Source organism: Oncorhynchus keta, chromosome 1 (assembly GCF_023373465.1).
Source record: "Oncorhynchus keta strain PuntledgeMale-10-30-2019 chromosome 1, Oket_V2, whole genome shotgun sequence".
In the NCBI taxonomy this organism is placed as follows: Eukaryota; Metazoa; Chordata; class Actinopteri; order Salmoniformes; family Salmonidae; genus Oncorhynchus; species Oncorhynchus keta.
In genome coordinates, this window is record NC_068421.1 from 10,349,672 (window position 1) to 10,374,671 (window position 25,000).

The 25,000-nt window shown below is 46.8% G+C and overlaps 1 protein-coding gene across 1 annotated transcript; it reads left to right on the forward strand.

Moving 5' to 3' along the window:
• Positions 1-172: 172 nt before the first annotated feature.
• Positions 173-23,180, forward strand: LOC127907367 (neprilysin-like). Its single transcript, XM_052464636.1, has 9 exons — positions 173-327; positions 3,112-3,205; positions 3,343-3,471; positions 3,930-4,028; positions 10,089-10,180; positions 10,687-10,745; positions 14,807-14,926; positions 16,036-16,094; positions 23,100-23,180. The coding sequence occupies exons 1-9, from the start codon at positions 173-175 to the stop codon at positions 23,178-23,180; spliced, it is 888 nt and encodes a 295-aa protein (XP_052320596.1).
• Positions 23,181-25,000: the final 1,820 nt, after the last annotated feature.

Genomic DNA, 25,000 nt, shown 5'->3' on the forward strand with positions numbered 1-25,000 from the left:
TAATGCAATTGTCCTTAGTAGGAGGCAGGTAGATGGGTTTAGGGGCAGGCAGAGGGTCATACATGACAAAAATGACAACAGTACAGGCAGGGAGTAGGCTAAATGCATCGTGAGTGAGGCATGCAAAAACTATCATACACAAGATGCGATAAACCCCTCATCTCAGGTGATGATGAACCCCTCCTCTCAGGTGTTTGACTGGAGTTACTTCACCAGGAAGATCATGGGGACGGTCGGCATCACTGTGCCTGACACAGAGAATGTTATTAACTACGCACCTAACTACTTCAGACGGCTCAACCCTATCCTAGCCAAGAACACTAAGAGGTGAGAACATTGACTCAACCCTATCCTCGCCAAGAACACTAAGAGGTGAGAACATTGACTCAACCCTATCCTTGCCAAGAACACTAAGAGGTGAGAACATTGACTCAACCCTGTCCAAGCCAAGAACAATATGAGGTGAGAACATTGACTCAACCCTATCCTAGCCAGGAACACTAAGAGGTGAGAACATTGACTCAACCATATCCTAGCCAAGAGCACTAAGAGGTGAGAACATTGACTCAACCCTATCCTAGCCAATAACACTAAGAGGTGAGGACATTGACTCAACCCTATCCTAGCCACGTACACTGAGAACATTGACTCAACCCTATCCTAGCCAAGAACACTAAGAGGGTGAGAACATTGACTCAACCCTATCCTAGCCAAGAGCACTAAGAGGTGAGAACATTGACTCAGCCCTATCCTAGCCAAGAACACTAAGAGGTGAGAACATTGATTCAACCCTGTCCTAGCCAAGAACACTAAGAGGTGAGAACATTGACTCAACCCTATCCTAGCCAAGAACACTGAGAACATTGACTCAAACCTATCCCTAGCCAAGAACAATAAGAGGTGAGAACATTGACTCAACCCTATCCTAGCCAAGAACACTGAGAACATTGACTCACCCTATCCTAGCCAAAGAACACTAAGAGGTGAGAACATTGACTCAACCCTATCCCTAGCCAAGAACACTGAGAACATTGACTCAACCATTGACTCCACCCTATCCTAGCCAAGCACACTGAGAACATTGACTCAACCCTATCCTAGCCAAGAACACTAAGAGGTGAGAACATTGACTCAACCCTATCCTAGCCAAGAACACTGAGAGGTGAGAACATTGACTCAACCCTATCCTAGCCAAGAACACTGAGAGGTGAGAACATTGACTCAACCTATCCTAGCCAAGAACACTAAGAGGTGAGAACATTGACTCAGCCCTATCCTAGCCAAGCACACTGAGAACATTGACTCAGCCCTATCCTAGCCAAGCACACTGAGAACATTGACTCAACCCAATCCTAGCCAAGCACACTGAGAACATTGACTCAACCCTATCCTAGCCAAGTACACTGAGAACATTGACTCAACCCTATCCCTAGCCAAGCACACTGAGAACATTGACCCAACCATATCCAAGTCAAGCACACAGAGAACATTGACTCAACCCTATCCTAGCCAAGTGCACTGAGAAAATTGGCTCAACTCTATCATAACCAAGTGCACTGAGAACATTGACTCAACCCTATCCTAGCCAAGCACACTGAGAACATTGACTCAACCCTATCCTAGCCAAGCACACTGAGAACATTGACTCAACCCTATTCTAGCCAAGCACACTGAGAACATTGACTCAACCCTATCCTAGCCAAGCACACTGAGAACATTGACTCAACACTATCCTAGCCAAGTACAATGAGAACATTGACTCAACCCTATCCTAGCCAAGTACACTGAGAACATTGACTCAACCCTATCCTAGCCAAGCACACTGAGAACATTGACTCAACCCAATCCTAGCCAAGCACACTGAGAACATTGACTCAACACTATCCTAGCCAAGCACACTGAGAACATTGACTCAACCCTATCCTTGCGAAGCACACTGAGAACATTGACTCAACCCTATTCTAGCCAAGCACACTGAGAACATTGCCTCAACCCTATCCTAGCCAAGTACACCGAGAACATTGACTCAACCCTATCCTAGCCAAGTACACTGAGAACATTGACTCAACCCTATCCTTGCCAAGCACACTGAGAACATTGACTCAACCCTATCCTAGCCAAGTACACTGAGAACATTGACTCAACCCTATCCTAGCCAAGCACACTGAGAACATTGACTCAACCCTATCCTAGCCAAGCACACTGAGAACACTGACTCAACCCTATCCTAGCCAAGCACACTCAGATCATTGACTCAACCCCATCCTAGCCAAGCACACAGAGAACATTGACTCAACCCTATCCTAGCCAAGCACACTGAGAACACTGACTCAACCCTATCCTAGCCAAGCACACTCAGATCATTGACTCAACCTATCCTAGCCAAGCACACCGAGAACATTGACTCAACCCTATCCTAGCCAAGTACACTGAGAACATTGACTCAACCCTATCCTAGCCAAGCACACTGAGAACATTGACTCAACCCTATCCTAGCCAAGCACACTGAGAACATTGACTCAACCCTATCCTAGCCAAGTACACTGAGAACACTGACTCAACCCTATCCTAGCCAAGCACACTGAGAACATTGACTCAACCCTATCCTAGCCAAGCACACTGAGAACATTGACTCAACCCTATCCTAGCCAAGCACACTGAGAACATTGACTCAACCCTATCCTAGCCAAGCACACTGAGAACATTGACTCAACCCTATCCTTGCCAAGCACACTGAGAACATTGACTCAACCCTATCCTAGCCAAGCACACTGAGAACATTGACTCAACCCTATCCTAGCCAAGCACACTGAGAACATTGACTCAACCCTATCCTAGCCAAGCACACTGAGAACATTGACTCAACCCTATCCTAGCCAAGCACACTGAGAACATTGACTCAACCCTATCCTAGCCAAGCACACTGAGAACATTGACTCAACCCTATCCTAGCCAAGCACACTGAGAACATTGACTCAACCCTATCCTAGCCAAGCACACTGAGAACACTGAGAAAAGCACATCATTATAAGTTATTCAAACGTTCTCATTTCTAGTGCATTGTAGATCAACTGTAGTCGCTGGTGTAGTGTTTCCATGTTGTTGTTTCAGAGTCCTGCAGAACTACATGGTGTGGCGTTTTGTCATGAACATGGTGGTGGGTTTGAGCAGACAGTACAGGGACACCAGGAAAGCCTTCCGCAAGGTACAGACACGCCATCTCCTCGTCCTTTCACTCTCACCTCCCGCCTTTCTCTCTAGTCCGTCTTCTCTTCCTACATCTCACTATTTCTCTGGTGTGTGTGATGTCATCAGTGTGAGCCATGCCCTGCTGCCCCCCAGGCGCTGTACGGTGCCACGTCGGAGGCGGCGGTGTGGCGGCAGTGTGTCATCTACGTCAACAACAATATGGACAACGCTGTCGGAAGACTGTACGTAGAGGAGTCCTTCTCTGGGGAGAGCAAAGAACTGGTGAGGTTCACGAGGGGTGGGGGGGAGAGTTTGTGTCCATAAGCCTGTTCAGGTCACCCATTGGCTGACACAATAGGGTCTCATACCATTGAGTTTATGCTCACACAGATTGTGATCCAAACACATATTTTCTACGAAACGTTTTGTCAGGCCTCTGACACATACACAGCTATTTTAAGCTCATTTTAAGTTCACTCTAAAGCATTGTTTTCCTTAACACTCTGAAAGAAGAGATGCCTATCACATATTGTTCCAGAGGAACCTGGGCTGAGATCCACAATAGAGACATTATCAGTACATACTGGTCTGTTTAAAGTGTGTGTGTGTGTGTGTGTGTGTGTGTGTGTGTGTGTGTGTGTGTGTGTGTGTGTGTGTGTGTGTGTGTGTGTGTGTGTGTGTGTGTGTGTGTGTGTGTGTGTGTGTGTGTGTGTGTGTGTGTGTGTGTGTGTGTGTGTTAGATGGAAGAGATGATCTCTGTGATACGGGAGGTATTCATCAGTAACTTAGACCACCTAAGATGGATGGATGTAGAGACCAAGAAGGCTGCTGAGGAGAAGGTGAGACTCACCTGCCATTTGATATCTACCTGTTGACCTCAGACTGACCTGTTTTACCTGTCTCTGTTTTACCTGTCTCTGTCTCTGTTTTACCTGTCTCTGTTTTACCTGTCTCTGTTTTACCTGTCTCTGTCTCTGTTTTACCTGTCTCTGTCTCTGTTTTACCTGTCTCTGTTTTACCTGTCCCTGTTTTACCTGTCTCTGTTTTACCTGTCTCTGTTTTACCTGTCCCTGTTTTACCTGTCTATGTCCCTGTTTTACATGTCCATGTTTTCCTGTCCATGCTTTACCTGTCTCTGTCCCTGTTTTACCTGTCCCTGTTTTACCTGTCTATGTCCCTGTTTGACCTGTCTCTGTTTGACCTGTCTCTGTTTGACCTGTCCCTGTTTTACCTGTCCGTGTTTTACCTGTCCATGTTTTACCTGTCCACGCTTTACCTGTCTCTGTCCCTGTTTTACCTGTCCCTGTTTTACCTGTCTCTGTTTTACCTGTCTCTGTTTTACCTGTCCCTGTTTTACCTGTCTCTGTTTTACCTGTCCCTGTTTTACCTGTCTCTGTCCCTGTTTTACCTGTCCCTGTTTTACCTGTCTATGTCCCTGTTTTACCTGTCCATGCTTTACCTGTCTCTGTCCCTGTTTTACCTGTCCCTGTTTTACCTGTCTATGTCCCTGTTTTACCTGTCTCTGTTTTACCTGTCTCTGTTTTACCTGTCCCTGTTTTACCTGGCCATGTTTTACCTGTCCATGCTTTACCTGTCTCTGTCCCTGTTTTACCTGTCTCTGTTTTACCTGTTTTACCTGTCTCTGTTTTACCTGTCTCTGTTTTACCTGTCCATGCTTTACCTGTCTCTGTCCCTGTTTTACCTGTCTCTGTTTTACCTGTCTCTGTTTTACCTGTCCCTGTTTTACCTGTCTCTGTTTTACCTGTTTTACCTGTCTCTGTTTTACCTGTTTTGCCTGTCTCTGTTTTACCTGTCTCTCTCTCTGTTTTACCTGTCTATGTCCCTGTTTTACCTGTCTCTGTTTTACCTGTCTCTGTTTTACCTGTCTCTGTTTTACCTGTCTCTCTCTCTGTTTTACCTGTCTCTGTCCCTGTTTTACCTGTCTCTGTCCCTGTTGTACCTGTCCCTGTTTTACCTGTCTCTGTTTTACCTGTCTCTGTTTTACCTGTCTCTCTCTGTTTTACCTGTCTCTGTCCCTGTTTTACCTGTCTCTGTCCCTGTTTTACCTGTCCCTGTTTTACCTGTCTCTGTTTTACCTGTCTCTGTTTTTACCTGTCCCTGTTTTACCTGTCTATGTCCCTGTTTTACCTGTCCATGTTTTCCCTGTCCATGCTTTACCTGTCTCTGTCCCTGTTTTACCTGTCCCTGTTTTACCTGTCTCTGTTTTACCTGTCTCTGTTTTACCTGTCCCTGTTTTACCTGTCTCTGTTTTACCTGTCCCTGTTTTACCTGTCTCTGTCCCTGTTTTACCTGTCCATGTTTTCCCTGTCCATGCTTTACCTGTCTCTGTCCCTGTTTTACCTGTCCCTGTTTTACCTGTCTCTGTTTTACCTGTCTCTGTTTTACCTGTCCCTGTTTTACCTGTCTCTGTTTTACCTGTCCCTGTTTTACCTGTCTCTGTCCCTGTTTTACCTGTCCCTGTTTTACCTGTCTCTGTTTTACCTGTCTCTGTTTTACCTGTCCCTGTTTTACCTGTCCCTGTTTTACCTGTCCCTGTTTTACCTGTCCCTGTTTTACCTGTCCCTGTTTTACCTGTCTCTGTCCTGTCTGTCCCTGTTTTACCTGTCCATGTTTTCCCTGTCCATGCTTTACCTGTCTCTGTCCCTGTTTTACCTGTCCCTGTTTTACCTGTCTCTGTTTTACCTGTCTCTGTTTTACCTGTCCCTGTTTTACCTGTCTCTGTTTTACCTGTCCCTGTTTTACCTGTCTCTGTCCCTGTTTTACCTGTCCCTGTTTTACCTGTCTCTGTTTTACCTGTCTCTGTTTTACCTGTCCCTGTTTTACCTGTCCCTGTTTTACCTGTCCCTGTTTTACCTGTCTCTGTTTTACCTGTCCCTGTTTTACCTGTCCCTGTTTTACCTGTCCCTGTTTTACCTGTCTCCATGTTTTACCTGTCCATGTTTTACCTGTCTCTGTTTTACCCATGTTTTACCTGTCCATGTTTTACCTGTCTCTGTCCCTGTTTTACCTGTCTCTGTTTTACCTGTCTCTGTTTTACCTGTCTCTGTCTCTGTTTTACCTGTCTCTGTCTCTGTTTTACCTGTCTCTGTTTTACCTGTCCCTGTTTTACCTGTCTCTGTTTTACCTGTCTCTGTTTTACCTGTCCCTGTTTTACCTGTCTATGTCCCTGTTTTACATGTCCATGTTTTCCCTGTCCATGCTTTACCTGTCTCTGTCCCTGTTTTACCTGTCCCTGTTTTACCTGTCTATGTCCCTGTTTGACCTGTCTCTGTTTGACCTGTCTCTGTTTGACCTGTCCCTGTTTTACCTGTCCGTGTTTTACCTGTCCATGTTTTACCTGTCCACGCTTTACCTGTCTCTGTCCCTGTTTTACCTGTCCCTGTTTTACCTGTCTCTGTTTTACCTGTCTCTGTTTTACCTGTCCCTGTTTTACCTGTCTCTGTTTTACCTGTCCCTGCTTTACCTGTCTCTGTCCCTGTTTTACCTGTCCCTGTTTTACCTGTCTATGTCCCTGTTTTACCTGTCCATGCTTTACCTGTCTCTGTCCCTGTTTTACCTGTCCCTGTTTTACCTGTCCCTGTTTTACCTGTCTCTGTCTCTGTTTTACCTGTCTCTGTCTCTGTTTGACCTGTCTCTGTTTTACCTGTCTCTGTTTTACCTGTCTCTGTTTTACCTGTCCCTGTTTTACCTGTCTCTGTTTTACCTGTCTCTGTTTTACCTGTCCCTGTTTTACCTGGCCATGTTTTACCTGTCCATGCTTTACCTGTCTCTGTCCCTGTTTTACCTGTCTCTGTTTTACCTGTCTCTGTTTTACCTGTCTCTGTTTTACCTGTCCATGCTTTACCTGTCTCTGTCCCTGTTTTACCTGTCTCTGTTTTACCTGTCTCTGTTTTACCTGTCTCTGTTTTACCTGTCCCTGTTTTACCTGTCTCTGTTTTACCTGTTTTACCTGTCTCTGTTTTACCTGTTTTGCCTGTCTCTGTTTTACCTGTCTCTCTCTCTGTTTTACCTGTCTATGTCCCTGTTTTACCTGTCTCTGTTTTACCTGTCTCTGTTTTACCTGTCTCTGTTTTACCTGTCTCTCTCTGTTTTACCTGTCTCTGTCCCTGTTTTACCTGTCTCTGTCCCTGTTGTACCTGTCCCTGTTTTACCTGTCTCTGTTTTACCTGTCTCTGTTTTACCTGTCTCTCTCTCTGTTTTACCTGTCTCTGTCCCTGTTTTACCTGTCTCTGTCCCTGTTTTACCTGTCCCTGTTTTACCTGTCCCTGTTTTACCTGTCTCTGTTTTACCTGTCTCTATTTTACCTGTCCCTGTTTTACCTGTCTGTCCCTGTTTTACCTGTCCCTGTTTTACCTGTCTCTGTTTTACCTGTCTCTGTCCCTGTTTTACCTGTCCCTGTTTTACCTGTCTCTGTTTTACCTGTCTCTGTTTTCTGTCCCTGTTTTACCTGTCCATGTTTTACCTGTCCCTGTCCCTTTTACCTGTCTCTGTCCCTGTTTTACCTGTCTCTGTCCCTTTTTACCTGTCCTGTTTTACCTGTCTCTGTCCCTGTTTTACCTGTCCCTGTTTTACCTGTCTCTGTTTTACCTGTCCCTGTTTTACCTGTCCCTGTTTTACCTGTCCCTGTTTTACCTGTCCCTGTTTTACCTGTCTCTGTTTTACCTGTCTCTGTTTTACCTGTCCCTGTTTTACCTGTCCCTGTTTTACCTGTCCCTGTTTTACCTGTCCCTGTTTTACCTGTTTCTGTCCCTGTTTTACCTGTCCCTGTTTTACCTGTCCCTGCTTTACCTGTCTCTGTCCCTGTTTTACCTGTCCCTGTTTTACCTGTCTCTGTTTTACCTGTCTCTGTTTTACCTGTCCCTGTTTTACCTGTCTCTGTCTGTTTTACCTGTCCCTGTTTTACCTGTCTCTGTACCTGTCTCTGTTTTACCTGTCCCTGTTTTACCTGTCTCTGTTTTACCTGTCCCTGTTTTACCTGTCTCTGTTTTACCTGTCCCTGTTTTACCTGTCCCTGTTTTACCTGTCCCTGTTTTACCTGTCCCTGTTTTACCTGTCCCTGTTTTACCTGTCCCTGTTTTACCTGTCTCTGTTTTACCTGTCCCTGTTTTACCTGTCTCTGTCCCTGTTTTACCTGTCCATGTTTTCCCTGTCCATGTCTTTACCTGTCTGTTTTCTGTCCCTGTTTTACCTGTCCCTGTTTTTTCTGTTTTACCTGTCTCTGTTTTACCTGTCTCTGTTTTACCTGTCCCTGTTTTACCTGTCTCTGTTTTACCTGTCCCTGTTTTACCTGTCTCTGTTTTACCTGTCCCTGTTTTACCTGTCCCTGTTTTACCTGTCCCTGTTTTATTTATTTTTAATTTTTTTTAATTTTTTATATGCCATTTAGCAGTCGCTTTTATCCAAAGCGACTTACAGTCATGTGTGCATACATTCTACGTATGGGTGGTCCCGGGAATCGAACCCACTACCCTGGCGTTTCAAATTCCTTGTACGGCACAATTTTCTTGTATTGAATTTTTTTTGGACAGATAGCCAGGGACACTCCAACACACAGACATAATTTACAAACGAAGCATTTGTGTTTCCGCCAGATCAGAGGCAGTAGGGATGACCAGGGATGTTCTCTGTTTAGTGAGACCTCCAGATCAGAGGCAGTAGGGATGACCAGGGATGTTCTCTGTTTAGTGAGACCTCCAGATCAAAGGCAGTAGGGATGGACCAGGGATGTTCTCTGTTTAGTGAGTCCTCCAGATCAGAGGCAGTAGGGATGACCAGGGATGTTCTCTGTTTAGTGAGTCCTCCAGATCAGAGGCTAGTTAGGGATGACCAGGGATGTTCTCTGTTTAGTGAGACCTCCAGATCAGAGGCAGTAGGGATGACCAGGTATGTTCTCTGTTTAGTGAGACCTCCAGATCAGAGGCAGTAGGGATGACCAGGGATGTTCTCTGTTTAGTGAGACCTCCAGATCAAAGGCAGTAGGGATGACCAGGGATGTTCTCTGTTTAGTGAGACCTCCAGATCAGAGGCAGTAGGGATAACCAGGGATGTTCTCTGTTTAGTGAGTCCTCCAGATCAGAGGCAGTAGGGATGAACAGGGATGTTCTCTGTTTAGTGAGTCCTCCAGATCAGAGGCAGTTAGGGATGGACCAGGGATGTTCTCTGTTTAGTGAGACCTCCAGATCAGAGGCAGTAGGGATGACCAGGGATGTTCTCTGTTTAGTGAGACCTCCAGATCAGAGGCAGTAGGGATGGACCAGGGATGTTCTCTGTTTAGTGAGACCTCCAGATCAGAGGCTTGTCAGGGATGGACCAGGGATGTTCTCTGTTTAGTGAGACCTCCAGATCAGAGGCAGTAGGGATGACCAGGGATGTTCTCTGTTTAGTGAGACCTCCAGATCAGAGGCAGTAGGGATGGACAGGGATGTTCTCTGTTTAGTGAGACCTCCAGATCAGAGGCAGTAGGGATGGAAGGGATGTTCTCTGTTTAGTGAGTCCTCCAGATCAGAGGCAGTAGGGATGGACCAGGGATGTTCTCTGTTTAGTGAGACCTCCAGATTGTTACTCCAGTCAGGGATGGACCAGGGATGTTTCTGTTTAGTGAGACCTCCAGATCCAGAGGCAGTAGGGATGACCAGGGATGTTCTCTTAATAAGTCAAGAATTAGACCATTTTCTTGTCAAAATGTAAGAAGTACTTTTTGGTGTCAGGGAAAAGGTATGGAGTAAAAATCAATATTTTCTTTAGGAATGTAGTGATGTAAAAGTTAAAGTTGTCAAAAAATATAAATAGGAAAGTAAAGTACAGATATCCCTGTGTATTTTTACTTGTGTACTTTACACCACTTGTTACTCCCCTCAAACTCTTCGAATGTTCTGTAGGCACAAGCTATCCGTGAGCGGATTGGCTACTCCGACAACATCAAGAATGACACCTACCTGAACAACGAGTATAGAAATGTGAGTGTTGAAAGGTGAAGGAACATAATCATGCATTTGTGCATGTCAGTTTTCGTGATACACTGGACACAGGGTTCAAACTATGTACCTGATATCTGCCATTGACACTGTGTGTGTGTGCTGTGTGTGTGTGTGTGTGTGTGTGTGTGTGTGTGTGTGTGTGTGTGTGTGTGTGTGTGTGTGTGTGTGTGTGTGTGTGTGTGTGTGTGTGTGTGTGTGTGTGTGTGTGTGTGTGTGTGTGTGTGTGTGTGTGTGTGTGTGTGTGTTGTGTTGAGCTACAGTGCAGAGGAGTACTTTGAGAACATCCTCCAGAACCTGGACTACGTACAGAAGAAACGTCTGAGGAAGCTACGGGTCAAAGTTAACAAGAAGAGTAAGATCCTCCCTTTCCAAAACCCATTGTCCGCTCTGGCTAAAATAGCAGCCACAGCACTAATATTACAGTAGTGATTAACCTCTGATTAATTATGAACTCCTCTATTCAATATTGTTGTGGAACGTCTTTGTGCCTCATCCCTAGATGGGTAACAGGAGCAGCCGTAGTCAACGCCTTCTACTCCTCAAGCAAGAACCAAATAGGTAACAGTCACCTCTACTGTAACCTTCAATCACCTCTACTGTAACCTTCAATCACCTCTACTGTAACCTTCAATCACCTCTACTGTAACCTTCAATCACCTCTACTGTAACCTTCAATCACCTCTACTGTAACCTTCAATCACCTCTACTGTAACCTTCAATCACCTCTACTGTAACCTTCAATCACCTCTACTGTAACCTTCAATCACCTCTACTGTAACCTTCAATCACCTCTACTGTAACCTTCAATCACCTCTACTGTAACCTTCAATCACCTCTACTGTAACCTTCAATCACCTCTACTGTATCCTTCAATCACCTCTACTGTAACCTTCAATCACCTCTACTGTAACCTTCAATCACCTCTACTGTAACCTTCAATCACCTCTACTGTAACCTTCAATCACCTCTACTGTAACCTTCAATCACCTCTACTGTAACCTTCAATCACCTCTACTGTAACCTTCAATCACCTCTACTGTAACCTTCTCGACTGTAACCTCTACACTCTCCTCCAATCACCTCTACAGTCTCCTCCAATCACCTCTACTGTCACCTCTACAGTCTCCTCCAATCACCTACAGTCTCCTCCAATCACCTACAGTCTCCTTCAATCACCTCTACTGTCACCTCTACACTCTCCTCCAATCACCTCTACTGTCACCTCTACAGTCTCCTCCAATCACCTCTACTGTCACCTCTACAGTCTCCTCTAATCACCTACAGTCTCCTCCAATCACCTCTACTGACACCTTTACTGTCACCTCTACAGTCTCCTCCCATCACCTCTACTGTCGTCTCTACTGTCACCTCCAATCTCCTCTACTGTCATCTCCAATCACCTCTACTGTCACCTTCAATCACCTCTACTGTCACCTCTGCAGTCTCCTCCAATCACCTCTACTGTCACCTCTACAGTCTCCTCCTATCACCTCTACTGTCGTCTCTACTGTCACCTCCAATCTCCTCTACTGTCATCTCCAATCACCTCTACTGTCACCTTCAATCACCTCTACTGTCACCTTCAATCACCTCTACTGTCATCTCTTCTGTCACCTCTCCTGTCATCTCTTCTGTCACCTCCAATCATCTCTACTGTCAACTCCAATCTCCTCTACCGTCATCTCTTTTGTCATCTCCCATCATCTCTACTGTCACCTCCCATCACCTCTACTGTAACCTCCAATCATCTCTACTGTCACCTCTACTGTCACCTCCAATCATCTCTACTGTCACCTGTACTGTAACCTCCAATCATCTCTACTTTAACCTGTACTGTCACCTCCAATCATCTCTACTGTCACCTGTACTGTAACCTCCAATCATCTCTACTGTCACCTGTACTGTCACCTCCAATCATCTCTACTGTCACCTCTACTGTCACCTCCAATCATCTCTACTGTCACCTGTACTGTAACCTCCAATCATCTCTACTGTAACCTCCAATGATCTCTACTGTCACCTGTACTGTCACCTCCAATCATCTCTACTGTCACCTCCAATCATCTCTTCTGTCACCTCCAATCATCTCTACTGTCACCCGTACTGTAATCTCCAATCATCTCTACTGTCACCTGTACTGTAACCTCCAATCATCTCTACTGTCACCTGTACTGTCACCTCCAATCATCTCTACTGTGACCTCCCATCATCTCTACTGTCACCTGTACTGTCACCTCCAATCATCTCTACTGTAACCTCCAATCATCTCTTCTGTCACCTCCAATCATCTCTACTGTCACCTGTACTGTCACCTCCAATCATCTCTACTGTCACCTCCAATCATCTCTACTGTCACCTGTACTGTAACCTCCAATCATCTCTCTACTGTGACCTCCCATCATCTCTACTGTCACCTGTACTGTCACCTCCAATCATCTCTACTGTCACCTCCAATCATCTCTACTGTCACCTCCAATCATCTCTTCTGTACTGTCACCTCCAATCATCTCTACTGTCACCTCCAACCTGCAATCATCTCTACTGTCACCTGTACTGTAACCTCCAATCATCTCTACTGTCACCTGTATCATCTCTACTGTCACCTGTACTGTGACCTCCAATCATCTCTACTGTCACCTCCAATCATCTCTACTGTAACCTCCAATCATCTCTTCTGTCACCTCCAATCATCTCTACTGTCACCTGTACTGTCACCTCCAATCACCTCTACTGTCACCTCCAATCATCTCTACTGTCACCTGTACTGTAACCTCCAATCATCTCACCTACTGTCACCAATCATCTGTACTGTAACCTCCAATCATCTCTACTGTCACCTCCAATCATCTCTACTGTCACCTGTACTGTCACCTCCAATCACCTGTACTGTCACCTCCAATCATCTCTACTGTACTGTAACCTCCAATCATCTCTACTGTCACCTGTACTGTCACCTCCAATCACCTGTACTGTCACCTCCAATCATCTCTACTGTCACCCTGTCCAATCATCTCTACTGTCACCTGTACTGTCACCTCCAATCATCTCTACTGTAACCTCCAATCATCTCTACTGTCACCTCCAATCAATCTCTACTGTCACCTGTACTGTCACCTCCAATCATCTCTACTGTCACCTCCAATCATCTCTACTGTCACCTCCAATCATCTCTACTGTCACCTGTACTGTCACCTCCAATCACCTGTACTGTCACCTCCAATCATCTCTACTGTCACCAATCATCTCTACTGTCACCTCAATCATCTCTACTGTCACCTCCAATCATCTCTACTGTCACCTGTACTGTCACCTCCAATCATCTCTACTGTCACCTCCAATCATCTCTACTGTCACCTCCAATCACCTCAATCTACTGTCTCTACTGTCACCTCCAATCATCTCTACTGTCACCTCAATCATCTCTACTGTAACCTCCAATCATCTCTACTGTCACCTGTACTGTCACCTCTACTGTCACCTCCAATCATCTCTACTGTCACCTGTACTCATCCTCCAATCATCTCTACTGTCACCTGTAACCCAATCATCTCTACTGTCACCTCCAATCATCTCTACTGTCACCTCTACTGTCACCTCCAATCATCTCTACTGTCACCTCCAATCATCTCTACTGTCACCTCTACTGTAACCTCCAATCATCTCTACTGTCTTCTCCAATCATCTCTACTGTCACCCTGTCACTCTACTGTCACCTCTACTGTCACCTCCAATCATCTCTACTGTCACCTGTACTGAACCTCCAATCATCTCTCTCATCCTACTGTCAATCATCTCTACTGTCACCTCCAATCATCTTTCTTAACCCTTACTGCCACCTCCAAGTGTCTCACTGTCACCTGTACTGTCACCTCCAATCATCTCTACTGTCACTTCCAATCATCTCTTTGATGACCTGTACTGTTCCACTCCAATCATGGACTTACCTGTACTGTAACCTCCAATCAAATCTCTACTGTCACCTAGCTGTAACCTCCAATCATCTCTACTGTCACCTGCCAATCATCTCTACTGTCACCTGTACTGTAACCTCCAATCATCTCTACTGTCACCTGTGCACTGTAACCTCCAATCATCTCTACTGTCACCTGTACTGTAACCTCCAATCATCTCTACTGTCACCTCCAATCATCTCTACTGTCACCTGTACTGTAACCTCCAATCATCTCTACTGTCACCTCAATCATCTCTCTGTAACCTCCAATCATCTCTACTGTCACCTGTACTGTCACCTCCAATCATCTCTACTGTCACCTCCAATCATCTCTACTGTCACCTCCACCCTGTTCCCTCCAATCATCTCTACTGTCACCTGTACTGTAACCTCCAATCATCTCTACTGTCACCTGTACTGTCACCTCCAATCACCTCTACTGTCACCTGTACTGTTCCCTCCAATCATCTCTACTGTCACCTCCAATCATCTCTACTGTCACCTCTACTGTTCCCTCCAATCATCTCTACTGTCTTCTCCCATCAATTCTACTGTCTTCTCCCATCAATTCTACTGTCTTCTCCCCATCACCTCTACTGTCTTCCCCTTCACTCTGAAGGTGAAAGATGTGAGATCCTTTCTTCATCCTCTTCCTCCTCCTCCTCAGTGTTCCCAGCTGGGATCCTCCAGCCTCCGTTCTTCAGTAAGGGCCAGACCAAGTCTCTGAACTTTGGCGGTATCGGCATGGTGATCGGACATGAGATCACACACGGGTTTGATGACAACGGTAAGACACTCTGCACATGGAATTACCTTTGTTAGAATGGATCCCCCAATTCAAAGTGTCCTTTCATGACATGTGGACTAGCTGGTCAGCTGTCCGTAACATTCCATTAAATGAGTGCAGGGAGTTTGTTTGTCCGGTTGCCAGGGCCCTGACTTGTTACGATAAAGATGGTGACCTGAAGGACTGGGGAAAACTGCCAAGCTCCACCCAGAACTTTGTGAATCTGTCCTTTTTGCATTGTGGACCAGTATGGAAACTTCTCCTGGGACCTGGCCAACGGGCTGAATGTATGTTTACCCTCCTCCCCTCGAATGCCCACTCCCCTCCATTTTCCCCTCAGATCACCTGCCCTCCTTGCCTCGCCTCCCTCCATCCCTCCCCTCACCTCAAGAAATCCTCCAGTCCATCCTGCCTCCCCCACACCATTTCCCCTCCCTGCCTCGCCTCGCATCCCCTCCATCCTCCTCACCTCAGCATTTGATGATTAGCCTCCCCTCCATCCCTCGTCTGACCTGACACCTCTCCTCCCCTCCATGAGATGCCTCCACCCACTCCATCCCTCCCCTCCCCTCCCCTCACCTCACCTGCCCTCCCCTCCCCTCCCCCCCTCCCCTCCCCTTGCCTCGCCTGCCAGCTCTCTGATCATCCCCATTACCTATGCTCCCCTCCATCCCTGCCTCCCCCCATTCCATCCCTCACCTCCTCTGAGCATCCCCTGAACCATTAGACATCCCTCTCCCACCCATGGTGAACCATTAGACATGCTCTCTCCAGCATGCCTCCCCCACTCCATCCCTCCCCTCCACCCCTCACCTAGACATGCTCTCCCTCCATCCCTCACCTTAGACATGCTCCCCCCATTCGGAGCATCTCCTCCCCTTAGACATGCTTTTCAGTAAATGGTGCAGGGATCACATTTATACCACTCTGTTTCGGAGCACGTATGCTCATCTAGACATGCTCCCTGACATGCCGTGAACAATAGCATTTTGTTTTATGCTCATTTACATGCAGCATGGGAAAATGGTTTCCCTGGGCATGGGAAAACTGCTAGACATGCTCTCAATTAGCATGGTGTATTCATCTGTCTTTTTGTTTTCTGTAAGCAGCTCAATGGGACATGCACTCTGGGCGAGAACATCGACAGCAATGGAGCATGGTGAACCAGGTACGACATGCCACTGTAGAAAGACACATTTTCCAGCTTAAAAAAAGATGCTCATTATGAAGCATGGTCCTTAAACCCCAGGCAAGAAATGGATTCCAGTAATCTGTTAGACATTTCTCGGAGCATTGCTCCCCATCTACATGCTTTCGGAGCATTGGTGATTAGACATGCTACTCTGAGTGACATGTTGTGAGATGAAATGAGATCGGAGCAGGACTTGTGGGTAATTGCCATCTGGCAGTAATATTAATTACTCCTCCTGCCAGCTCTCTGAGCATGGTGAACCATTAGACATGCTCTCGGAGCATGGTGAACCATTAGACATGCTATCGGAGCATGGTGAACCATTAGACATGCTCTCGGAGCATGGTGAACCATTAGACATGCTCGGAGCATGGTGAACCATTAGACATGCTCTCGGGCATGGTGAACCATTAGACATGCTCTCGGAGCATGGTGAACCATTAGACATGCTCTCGGAGCATGGTGAACCATTAGACATGCTCTCGGAGCATGGTGAACCATTAGACATGCTCTCGAGCATGGTGAACCATTAGACATGCTCTCGGAGCATGGTGTGTAATAGAGCAATGTGATTGGCCAACCATGGTCTCGGGTTAGTGTCATGATTTCAGAGGGAAGTGATCTCGGAGGAATGGAGAACACTTCTTCACTGATTCTGAGAGCCCTTTGTTTACTTTAGACATGTTTTCGGAGCATGGTGAAGAGTCTGAGATCATCTGATGTGATTGGTGTGAAATCAAGTACCTATCGATCTATTGTCAAGTATTAAAGACTGGTGTTGTAATGATTTCAGGCCAGAGAGGTTTGAAGTGGTGTTGACATGATTTCAGGCCAGAGAGGTTTGAAGTGGTGTTGTGATGATTTCAGGCCAGAGAGATTTGAAGTGGTGTTGTGATGATTTCAGGCCAGAGAGATTTGAAGTGGTATTGACATGATTTCAGGCCAGAGGATTTGAAGTGGTGTTGACATGATTTCAGGCCAGAGAGATTTGAAGTGGTATTGTGATGATTTCAGGCCAGAGAGATTTGAAGTGCATTGTGATGATTTCAGGCCAGAAGATTTGAAGTGGTTGTGATGATTTCAGGCCAGAGAGATTTGAAGTGGTATTGTGATGATTTCAGGCCATGAGATTTGAAGTGGTGTTGTGATGATTTCAGGCCAGAGAGATTTGAAGTGGTGTTGTGAGTGATTTCAGGCCAGAGGATTTGAAAGTGGTCTTGTGATGATTTCAGGCCAGTGAGGTTTGAAATGGTGTTGTGAGATTTCAGGCCAGAGAGATTTGAAGTGATTTTCAGGCCAGAGAGATTTGAAGTGGTATTGTGATGATTTCAGGCCAGAGAGATTTGAAGTGGTATTGAATGATTTCAGGCCATGAGATTTGAAGTGGTGTTGTGATGATTTCAGGCCAGAGAGGTTTGAAGTGGTATTGTAATGATTTCAGGCCAGAGAGATTTGAAGTGGTGTATTGTAATGATTTCAGGCCAGAGAGATTTGAAGTGGTGTTGATGATTTCAGGCCAGAGAGATTTGAAGTGGTGTTGTGATGATTTCAGGCCAGTGAGATTTGAAGTGGTGTTGTAATGATTTCAGGCCAGAGAGATTTGAAGTGGTGTTGTGATGATTTCAGGCCAGTGAGGTTTGAAGTGGTGTTGTGATGATTTCAGGCCAGTGAGGTTTGAAGTGGTGTTGTGATGATTTCAGGCCAGAGGTTTGATGATTTCAGGCCAGAGAGATTTGAAGTGTTGTGATGATTTCAGGCCAGTGAGGTTTGAAGTGGTATTGTGATGATTTCAGGCCAGAGAGGTTTGAAGTGGGTATTGTGATGATTTCAGGCCAGAGATTTGAAGTGGTATTGTGATGATTTCAGGCCAGATTTGAAGGTTTGATGATTTGGTGATTTGTAATGATTTCAGGCCAGTGAGGTTTGAAGTGGTATTGTGATGATTTCAGGCCAGTGAGATTTGAAGTGGTGTTGTGATGATTTCAGGCCAGTGAGGTTTGAAGTGGTGTTGTGATGATTTCAGGCCAGAGAGATTTGAAGTGGTGTTGTGATGATTTCAGGCCACCTGAACTATTGGAGAAGAATGGGAATGAGCCTCTCCTGCCTGGAATAAACCTCAACCATCAACAACTCTTCTTTGTCAGCCCAGGTCAGACTGGATGAATGAATGGATGGGTGAATGAATGGATGGATGGATGGGATGGGTGGGTGGATGAATGCATTGTGGGTGAATGAATGGATTGGTGGATGAATGGATGGATGGCTGAAATGATGGGTGGGTGGGTGAATGGAATGGATGGATGGGTGAATGGATGGGTGGATGAAGTGAATGGATGGATGGATGAATGGATAGATTAATTGATGGGTGGGTGACTGGATGGGTGGATGGATGGGTGGATGAATGGGTGAATGGATGGATGGGTGGGTGGGTGGATGAATGGATGGGTGGGTGAATGAATGGATGAGTGGGTGGGTGGGTGAATGATTGAATGGATGGTTGGTTGGAAGAATGGATGGGTGGATGTCACAGCCTATCTCACTCCCATCTCTTCAGGCCAGGTGTGGTTTGACCAGAACAAGCTGTCAACTCCATCAAAGTAGATTACACAGTCCAGGGAAGTTTCAGGTAACGATCTCTCCCCTCATTCCATTCCTCTCCTGTATCAATCAATGCCATTTCTGTACTCAACTTCCTCTTCCCTCACCCCATCTCTGCCACTTCCTCTTCCCCTCACTCCATCTCTGTCATATTAACTCAGGGCCACTTCCTCTTCCCCTCCATATTAACTCAGGGCCACCCCTTCTCTTCCCTCACCCCATCTCTGTCCATATTAACTCAGGGCCACTTCCTCTTCCCCTCACTCCATCTCTGTCCATATTAACTCAGGGCCACTTCCTCTTCCCCTCACCCCATCTCTGTCCATATTAACTCAGGGCCACTTCCTCTTCCCCCCCATCTCTGTCCATATTAACCAGGGCCACTTCCTTTTCCCCTGTCCATCTCTGTCCATATTAACTCAGGGCCACTTCCTCTTCCCCTCACCCCATCTCTGTCCATATTAACTCAGGGCCACTTCCTCTTCCCCTCACCCATCTCTGTCCATATTAACTCAGGGCCACTTCCTCTTCCCCTCTCTGTCCATATTAACTCAGGGCCACTTCCTCTTCCCCTCACCCCACCTCTCTGTCCATATTAACTGCCACTTCCTCTTCCCCTCACCCCATGTCCATATTAACTCAGGGCCACTTCTCTTCCCCTCACCCATCTCTGTCCCTCAGGGCCACTTCCTCTTCCCCTCACCCCATCTCTGTCCATATTAACTCAGGGCCATCTCTTCATATTAACTCTTCCCCTCACCCCATCTCTGTCCATATTAACCATATTAACTCAGGGCCACTTCCTCTTCCCCTCACCCCATCTCTGTCCATATTAACTCAGGGCCACTTCCTCTTCCCCTCACCCCACCTCTGTCCATATTAACTCATATTAACTCAGGGCCACTTCCTCTTCCCCTCACCCCATCTCTGTCCATATCCCTAACTCATATTAACTCAGGGCCACTTCCTCTTCCTCTCCATCTCTGTCCTAACTCAGGGCCACTTCCTCTTCCCCTCCATCTCTGTCCATATTAACTCAGGGCCACTTCCTCTTCCCTCACCCCATCTCTGTCCATATTAACTCAGGGCCACTTCCTCTTCCCCTCACCCCACCTCTCTAACTGTCCATATTAACTCAGGGCCACTTCCCCTCTTCCCCTCACCCCATCTCTGTCCATATTAACTCAGGGCCACTTCCTCTTCCCCTTCCACCCTCCATATTAACTCCCACCTTCCCCTCACCCCACCTCCATATTAACTCAGGGCCACTTCCTCTTCCCCTCACTTCCTCTTCCCCTCCATCTCTGTCCATATTAACTCAGGCCACTTCCTCTTCCCCCACTCCATCTCTTCCATATTAACTCAGGGCCACTTCCTCTTCCCCTCACCCCATCTCTGTCCATATTAACTCAGGGCCACTTCCTCTTCCCCTCACCCCATCTCTGTCCATATTAACTCAGGGCCACTTCCTCTTCCCCTCACCCCATCTCTGTCCATATTAACTCAGGGCCACTTCTTCCCCTCACCCCACCTCTGTCCATATTAACTCAGGGCCACTTCCTCTTCCCCTCACCCCATCTCTGTCCATATTAACTCAGGGCCACTTCCTCTTCCCCTCACCCCATCTCTGTCCATATTAACCAGGGCCACTTCCTCTTCCCCTCACCCCATCTCTGTCCATATTAACTCAGGGCCACTTCCTCTTCCCCTCCATCCTTTCCATATTAACTCCTCTTCCCCTCCTCTTCCCCTCACCCCATCTCTGTCCATATTAACTCAGGGCCACTTCCTCTTCCCCTCACCCCATCTCTGTCCATATTAACTCAGGGCCACTTCCTCTTCCCCTCACCCCATCTCTGTCCATATTAACTCAGGGTCCATATTAACTCAGGGCCACTTCCTCTTCCCCTCACCCCACCATATTAACTCAGGGCCACTTCCTCTTCCCCTCACCCCATCTCTGTCCATATTAACTCAGGGCCACTTCCTCTTCCCCTCACCCCATCTCTGTCCATATTAACTCAGGGCCACTTCCTCTTCCCCTCACCCCATCTCTGTCCATATTAACTCAGGGCCACTTCCTCTTCCCCTCACCCCATCTCTGTCCATATTAACTCAGGGCCACTTCCTCTTCCCCTCACCCCATCTCTGTCCATATTAACTCAGGGCCACTTCCTCTTCCCCTCACCCCATCTCTGTCCATATTAACTCAGGGCCACTTCCTCTTCCCCTCACCCCATCTCTGTCCATATTAACTCAGGGCCACTTCCTCTTCCCCTCACTCCATCTCTGTCCATATTAACTCAGGGCCACTTCCTCTTCCCCTCACCCCATCTCTGTCCATATTAACTCAGGGCCTTCCTCTTCCCCTCACCCCATCTCTGTCCATATTAACCAGGGCCACTTCCTCTTCCCCTCCATCTCTGTCCATATTAACTCAGGGCCACTTCCTCTTCCCCTCACCTCCATCTCTGTCCATATTAACTCAGGGCCACTTCCTCTTCCCCTCACCCCATCTCTGTCCATATTAACTCAGGGCCACTTCCTCTTCCCCTCACCCCATCTCTGTCCATATTAACTCAGGGCCACTTCCTCTTCCCCTCACCCCATCTCTGTCCATATTAACTCAGGGCCACTTCCTCTTCCCCCCCCCACCTCCCATCTCTGTCCATATTAACTCAGGGCCACTTCCTCTTCCCCTCACTCCATCTCTGTCCATATTAACTCAGGGCCACTTCCTCTTCCCCTCAGGGCCACTTCCTCTTCCCCTCACCTCTGTCCATATTAACTCAGGGCCACTTCCTCTTCCCCTCACCCCATCTCTGTCCATATTAACTCAGGGCCACTTCCTCTTCCCCTCACCCCATCTCTGTCCATATTAACTCACTTCCTCTTCCCCTCCCCTCTCCATATTAACTCAGGGCCACTTCCTCTTCCCCTCACCCCATCTCTGTCCATATTAACTCAGGGCCACTTCCTCTTCCCCTCACCCATCTCTGTCCATATTAACTCAGGGCCACTTCCTCTTCCCCTCACCCCATCTCTGTCCATATTAACTCAGGGCCACTTCCTCTTCCTCTTCCCCTCAGGGCCACTTCCTCTTCCCCTCACCCCATCTCTGTCCATATTAACTCAGGGCCACTTCCTCTTCCCCTCACCCCATCTCTGTCCATATTAACTCAGGGCCACTTCCTCTTCCCCTCTCTGTCCATATTAACTCACTTCCTCTTCCCCTCACCTCTGTCCATATTAACTCAGGGCCACTTCCTCTTCCCCTCACCCATCTCTGTCCATATTAACTCAGGGCCACTTCCTCTTCCCCTCATCTCTGTCCCCCATCTCTGTCCATATTAACTCAGGGCCACTTCCTCTTCCCCTCACCCCATCTCTGTCCATATTAACTCAGGGCCACTTCCTCTTCCCCTCACCCATCTCTGTCCATATTAACTCAGGGCCACTTCTCTTCCCCTTCCCCTCACTCCCCATCTCTGTCCATATTAACTCAGGGCCACTTCCTCTTCCCCTCACCCCACCTCTGTCCATATTAACTCAGGGCCACTTCCTCTTCCCCTCACCCCATCTCTGTCCATATTAACTCAGGGCCACTTCCTCTTCCCCTCACCCCATCTCTGTCCATATTAACTCAGGGCCACTTCCTCTTCCTCTGTCCATATTAACTCAGGGCCACTTCCTCTTCCCCTCACCCCATCTCTTCCAACTCAGGGCCACTTCCTCTTCCCCTCACCCCATCTCTGTCCATATTAACTCAGGGCCACTTCCTCTTCCCCTCACCCCACCTCTGTCCATATTAACTCAGGGCCACTTCCTCTTCCCCTCACCCCACCTCTGTCCATATTTCAGGGCCACTTCCTCTTCCCCTCACCCCATCTCTGTCCATATTAACTCAGGGCCACTTCCTCTTCCCCTCACCCCATCTCTTCCTCTTCCCCTCACCCCACCTCTGTCCAGGGCCACTTCTCTTCCCCTCACCCCACCTCTGCCCATATTAACTCAGGGCCACTTCCTCTTCCCCTCACCCCACCTCTGTCCCAGGCCACTTCCTCTTCCCCTCTCTCCATATTAACTCACCTCTGTCCATATTAACTCAGGGCCACTTCCTCTTCCCCTCCTCTTCCCATATTAACTCAGGGCCACTTCCTCTTCCCCTCACCCACCTCTGTCCATATTAACCCAGGACCACTTCCTCTTCCCCTCACCCCACCTCTGTCTATATTAATGGTTTGTGTTCCTCAGTGTCTCTGGTTTTCCTTATTTCATTTTAATGAGTGTCGGATTTAGACCTGGGACACCAGTTGTGGTGATTGCCTCGTCGTTCTTGCCAATAATGACCTTTTCCTGTTCAGGGTCCTGGGGTCCCTCCAGAACTTCCCAGAGTTTGCCAAGGCCTTCAACTGTCCCAAGAACAGCTACATGGTGCCTGACAAGACTTGTCAAGTCTGGTGATACAGTCCTGACACTAGCCTTGCCCTGAGGCTGGTGGAGGGTGACAGTTGGGCTTGAACCTCTTCCCCCTCATCACCTCATTTCCCACCTGACTGTTAGAGCACTATTCTGGGACATAGTCGATGTTCCCCAGTTCACTGCTACACCGATCGTACAGAACAACCAGCTTCAAGGGACTACAGAGGGCTGTTCATATCCAGCTCACAGGCTCTTCACCGGATCACCCAGGTCACCGCTATCCACTGAATACAGTCACGCCAATCACAATATATATATATATATATTTTTTTTGTCTCTGGGGGTGGAATTGAAAATGTACTTTTCAATTAAATTTCTCCCTTTGCATTTCAATCAGAATTCTTTTTTTTTTGACAGACAGACAGACAGACAGACAGACAGACAGACAGACAGACAGACAGACAGACAGACATTTGAACCCGTCCATTATTCTAAACTGTCACTTTGTTTGTCCAAAATGTTATTTGTTTACACGATATATAACCAAAATGTATATTGTATATCAATACGTTCTAGATGAGTATACATTGACAGTGATCGATAGTCTCCCCTGTACAGGGGATTCTATTTTATTGTATATTTAAGAAAATAACATTTTATTTGACTGACTATACACCAATGAGTATAATTAGAATAGCATAAATGTTCTGTAAATAAGGTCAAAATAGCTTCAAAATGGGTGCCAACTGTTTATGTCTTCAAGCATTGAACCAAAATGAAGTTGTTGCCTTGGAATCAGTTGGGTGACCTATCTGGTCAGGAATTGACATATACCAAACACATTCATATTTTTATTTTACAGTAAGAATGTGAGCTTAATTTAAACTTCACCATGTGTTCAGCAAAAGAGGCTGGTGAGGGGGAATATAGGAGGACGGGCTCACTGTAATGGCTGGACTGGAATCAATGGAATGGTATCAAACACATGGAAACAAACAAAGCGTTTGACTCCGTTCCATTGATTCTGTTCCATTGACTCCGTTCCATTGATTCCGTTCCATTGACTCCGTTCCATTGATTCCGTTCCATTGATTCCGTTCCATTGACTCCGTTCCATTGACTCCGTTCCATTGATTCCGTTCCATTGACTCCGTTCCATTGATTCCGTTCCATTGACTCCGTTCCATTGATTCCGTTCCATTGACTCCGTTCCATTGATTCCGTTCCATTGACTCCATTCCATTGATTCCGTTCCATTGACTCCGTTCCATTGATTCCGTTCCATTGACTCCGTTCCATTGATTCCGTTCCATTGACTCCGTTCCATTGATTCCGTTCCATTGACTCCGTTCCATTGATTCCGTTCCATTGACTCCGTTCCATTGATTCCGTTCCATTGACTCCGTTCCATTGATTCCGTTCCATTGACTCCGTTCCATTGATTCCGTTCCATTGACTCCGTTCCATTGATTCCGTTCCATTGACTTCATTCCATTGATTCCGTTCCATTGACTCCGTTCCATTGATTCCGTTCCATTGATTCCGTTCCATTGACTCCGTTCCATTGATTCCGTTCCATTGATTCCGTTCCATTGATTCCATTCCATTGATTCCGTTCCATTGACTCCGTTCCATTGATTCCGTTCCATTGACTCCATTCCATTGATTCCATTCCATTGATTCCGTTCCATTGACTCCGTTCCATTGATTCCGTTCCATTGACTCCGTTCCATTGATTCCGTTCCATTGACTTCGTTCCATTGATTCCGTTCCATTGACTCCGTTCCATTGATTCCGTTCCATTGATTCCGTTCCATTGACTCCGTTCCATTGATTCCGTTCCATTGACTCCATTCCATTGA

Excerpts from the sequence above, each read along its gene's own strand:
- LOC127907367 (XM_052464636.1), top strand. The coding sequence starts at position 173 with ATGAACCCCTCCTCTCAGGTGTTTGACTGGAGTTACTTCACCAGGAAG. Across the intron at positions 3,472-3,929 it reads CTGGGGAGAGCAAAGAACTG|ATGGAAGAGATGATCTCTGT; the intron begins GTGAGGTTCACG and ends TGTGTGTGTTAG. Across the intron at positions 16,095-23,099 it reads AATGGAGCATGGTGAACCAG|AACTTCCCAGAGTTTGCCAA; the intron begins GTACGACATGCC and ends GGGTCCCTCCAG.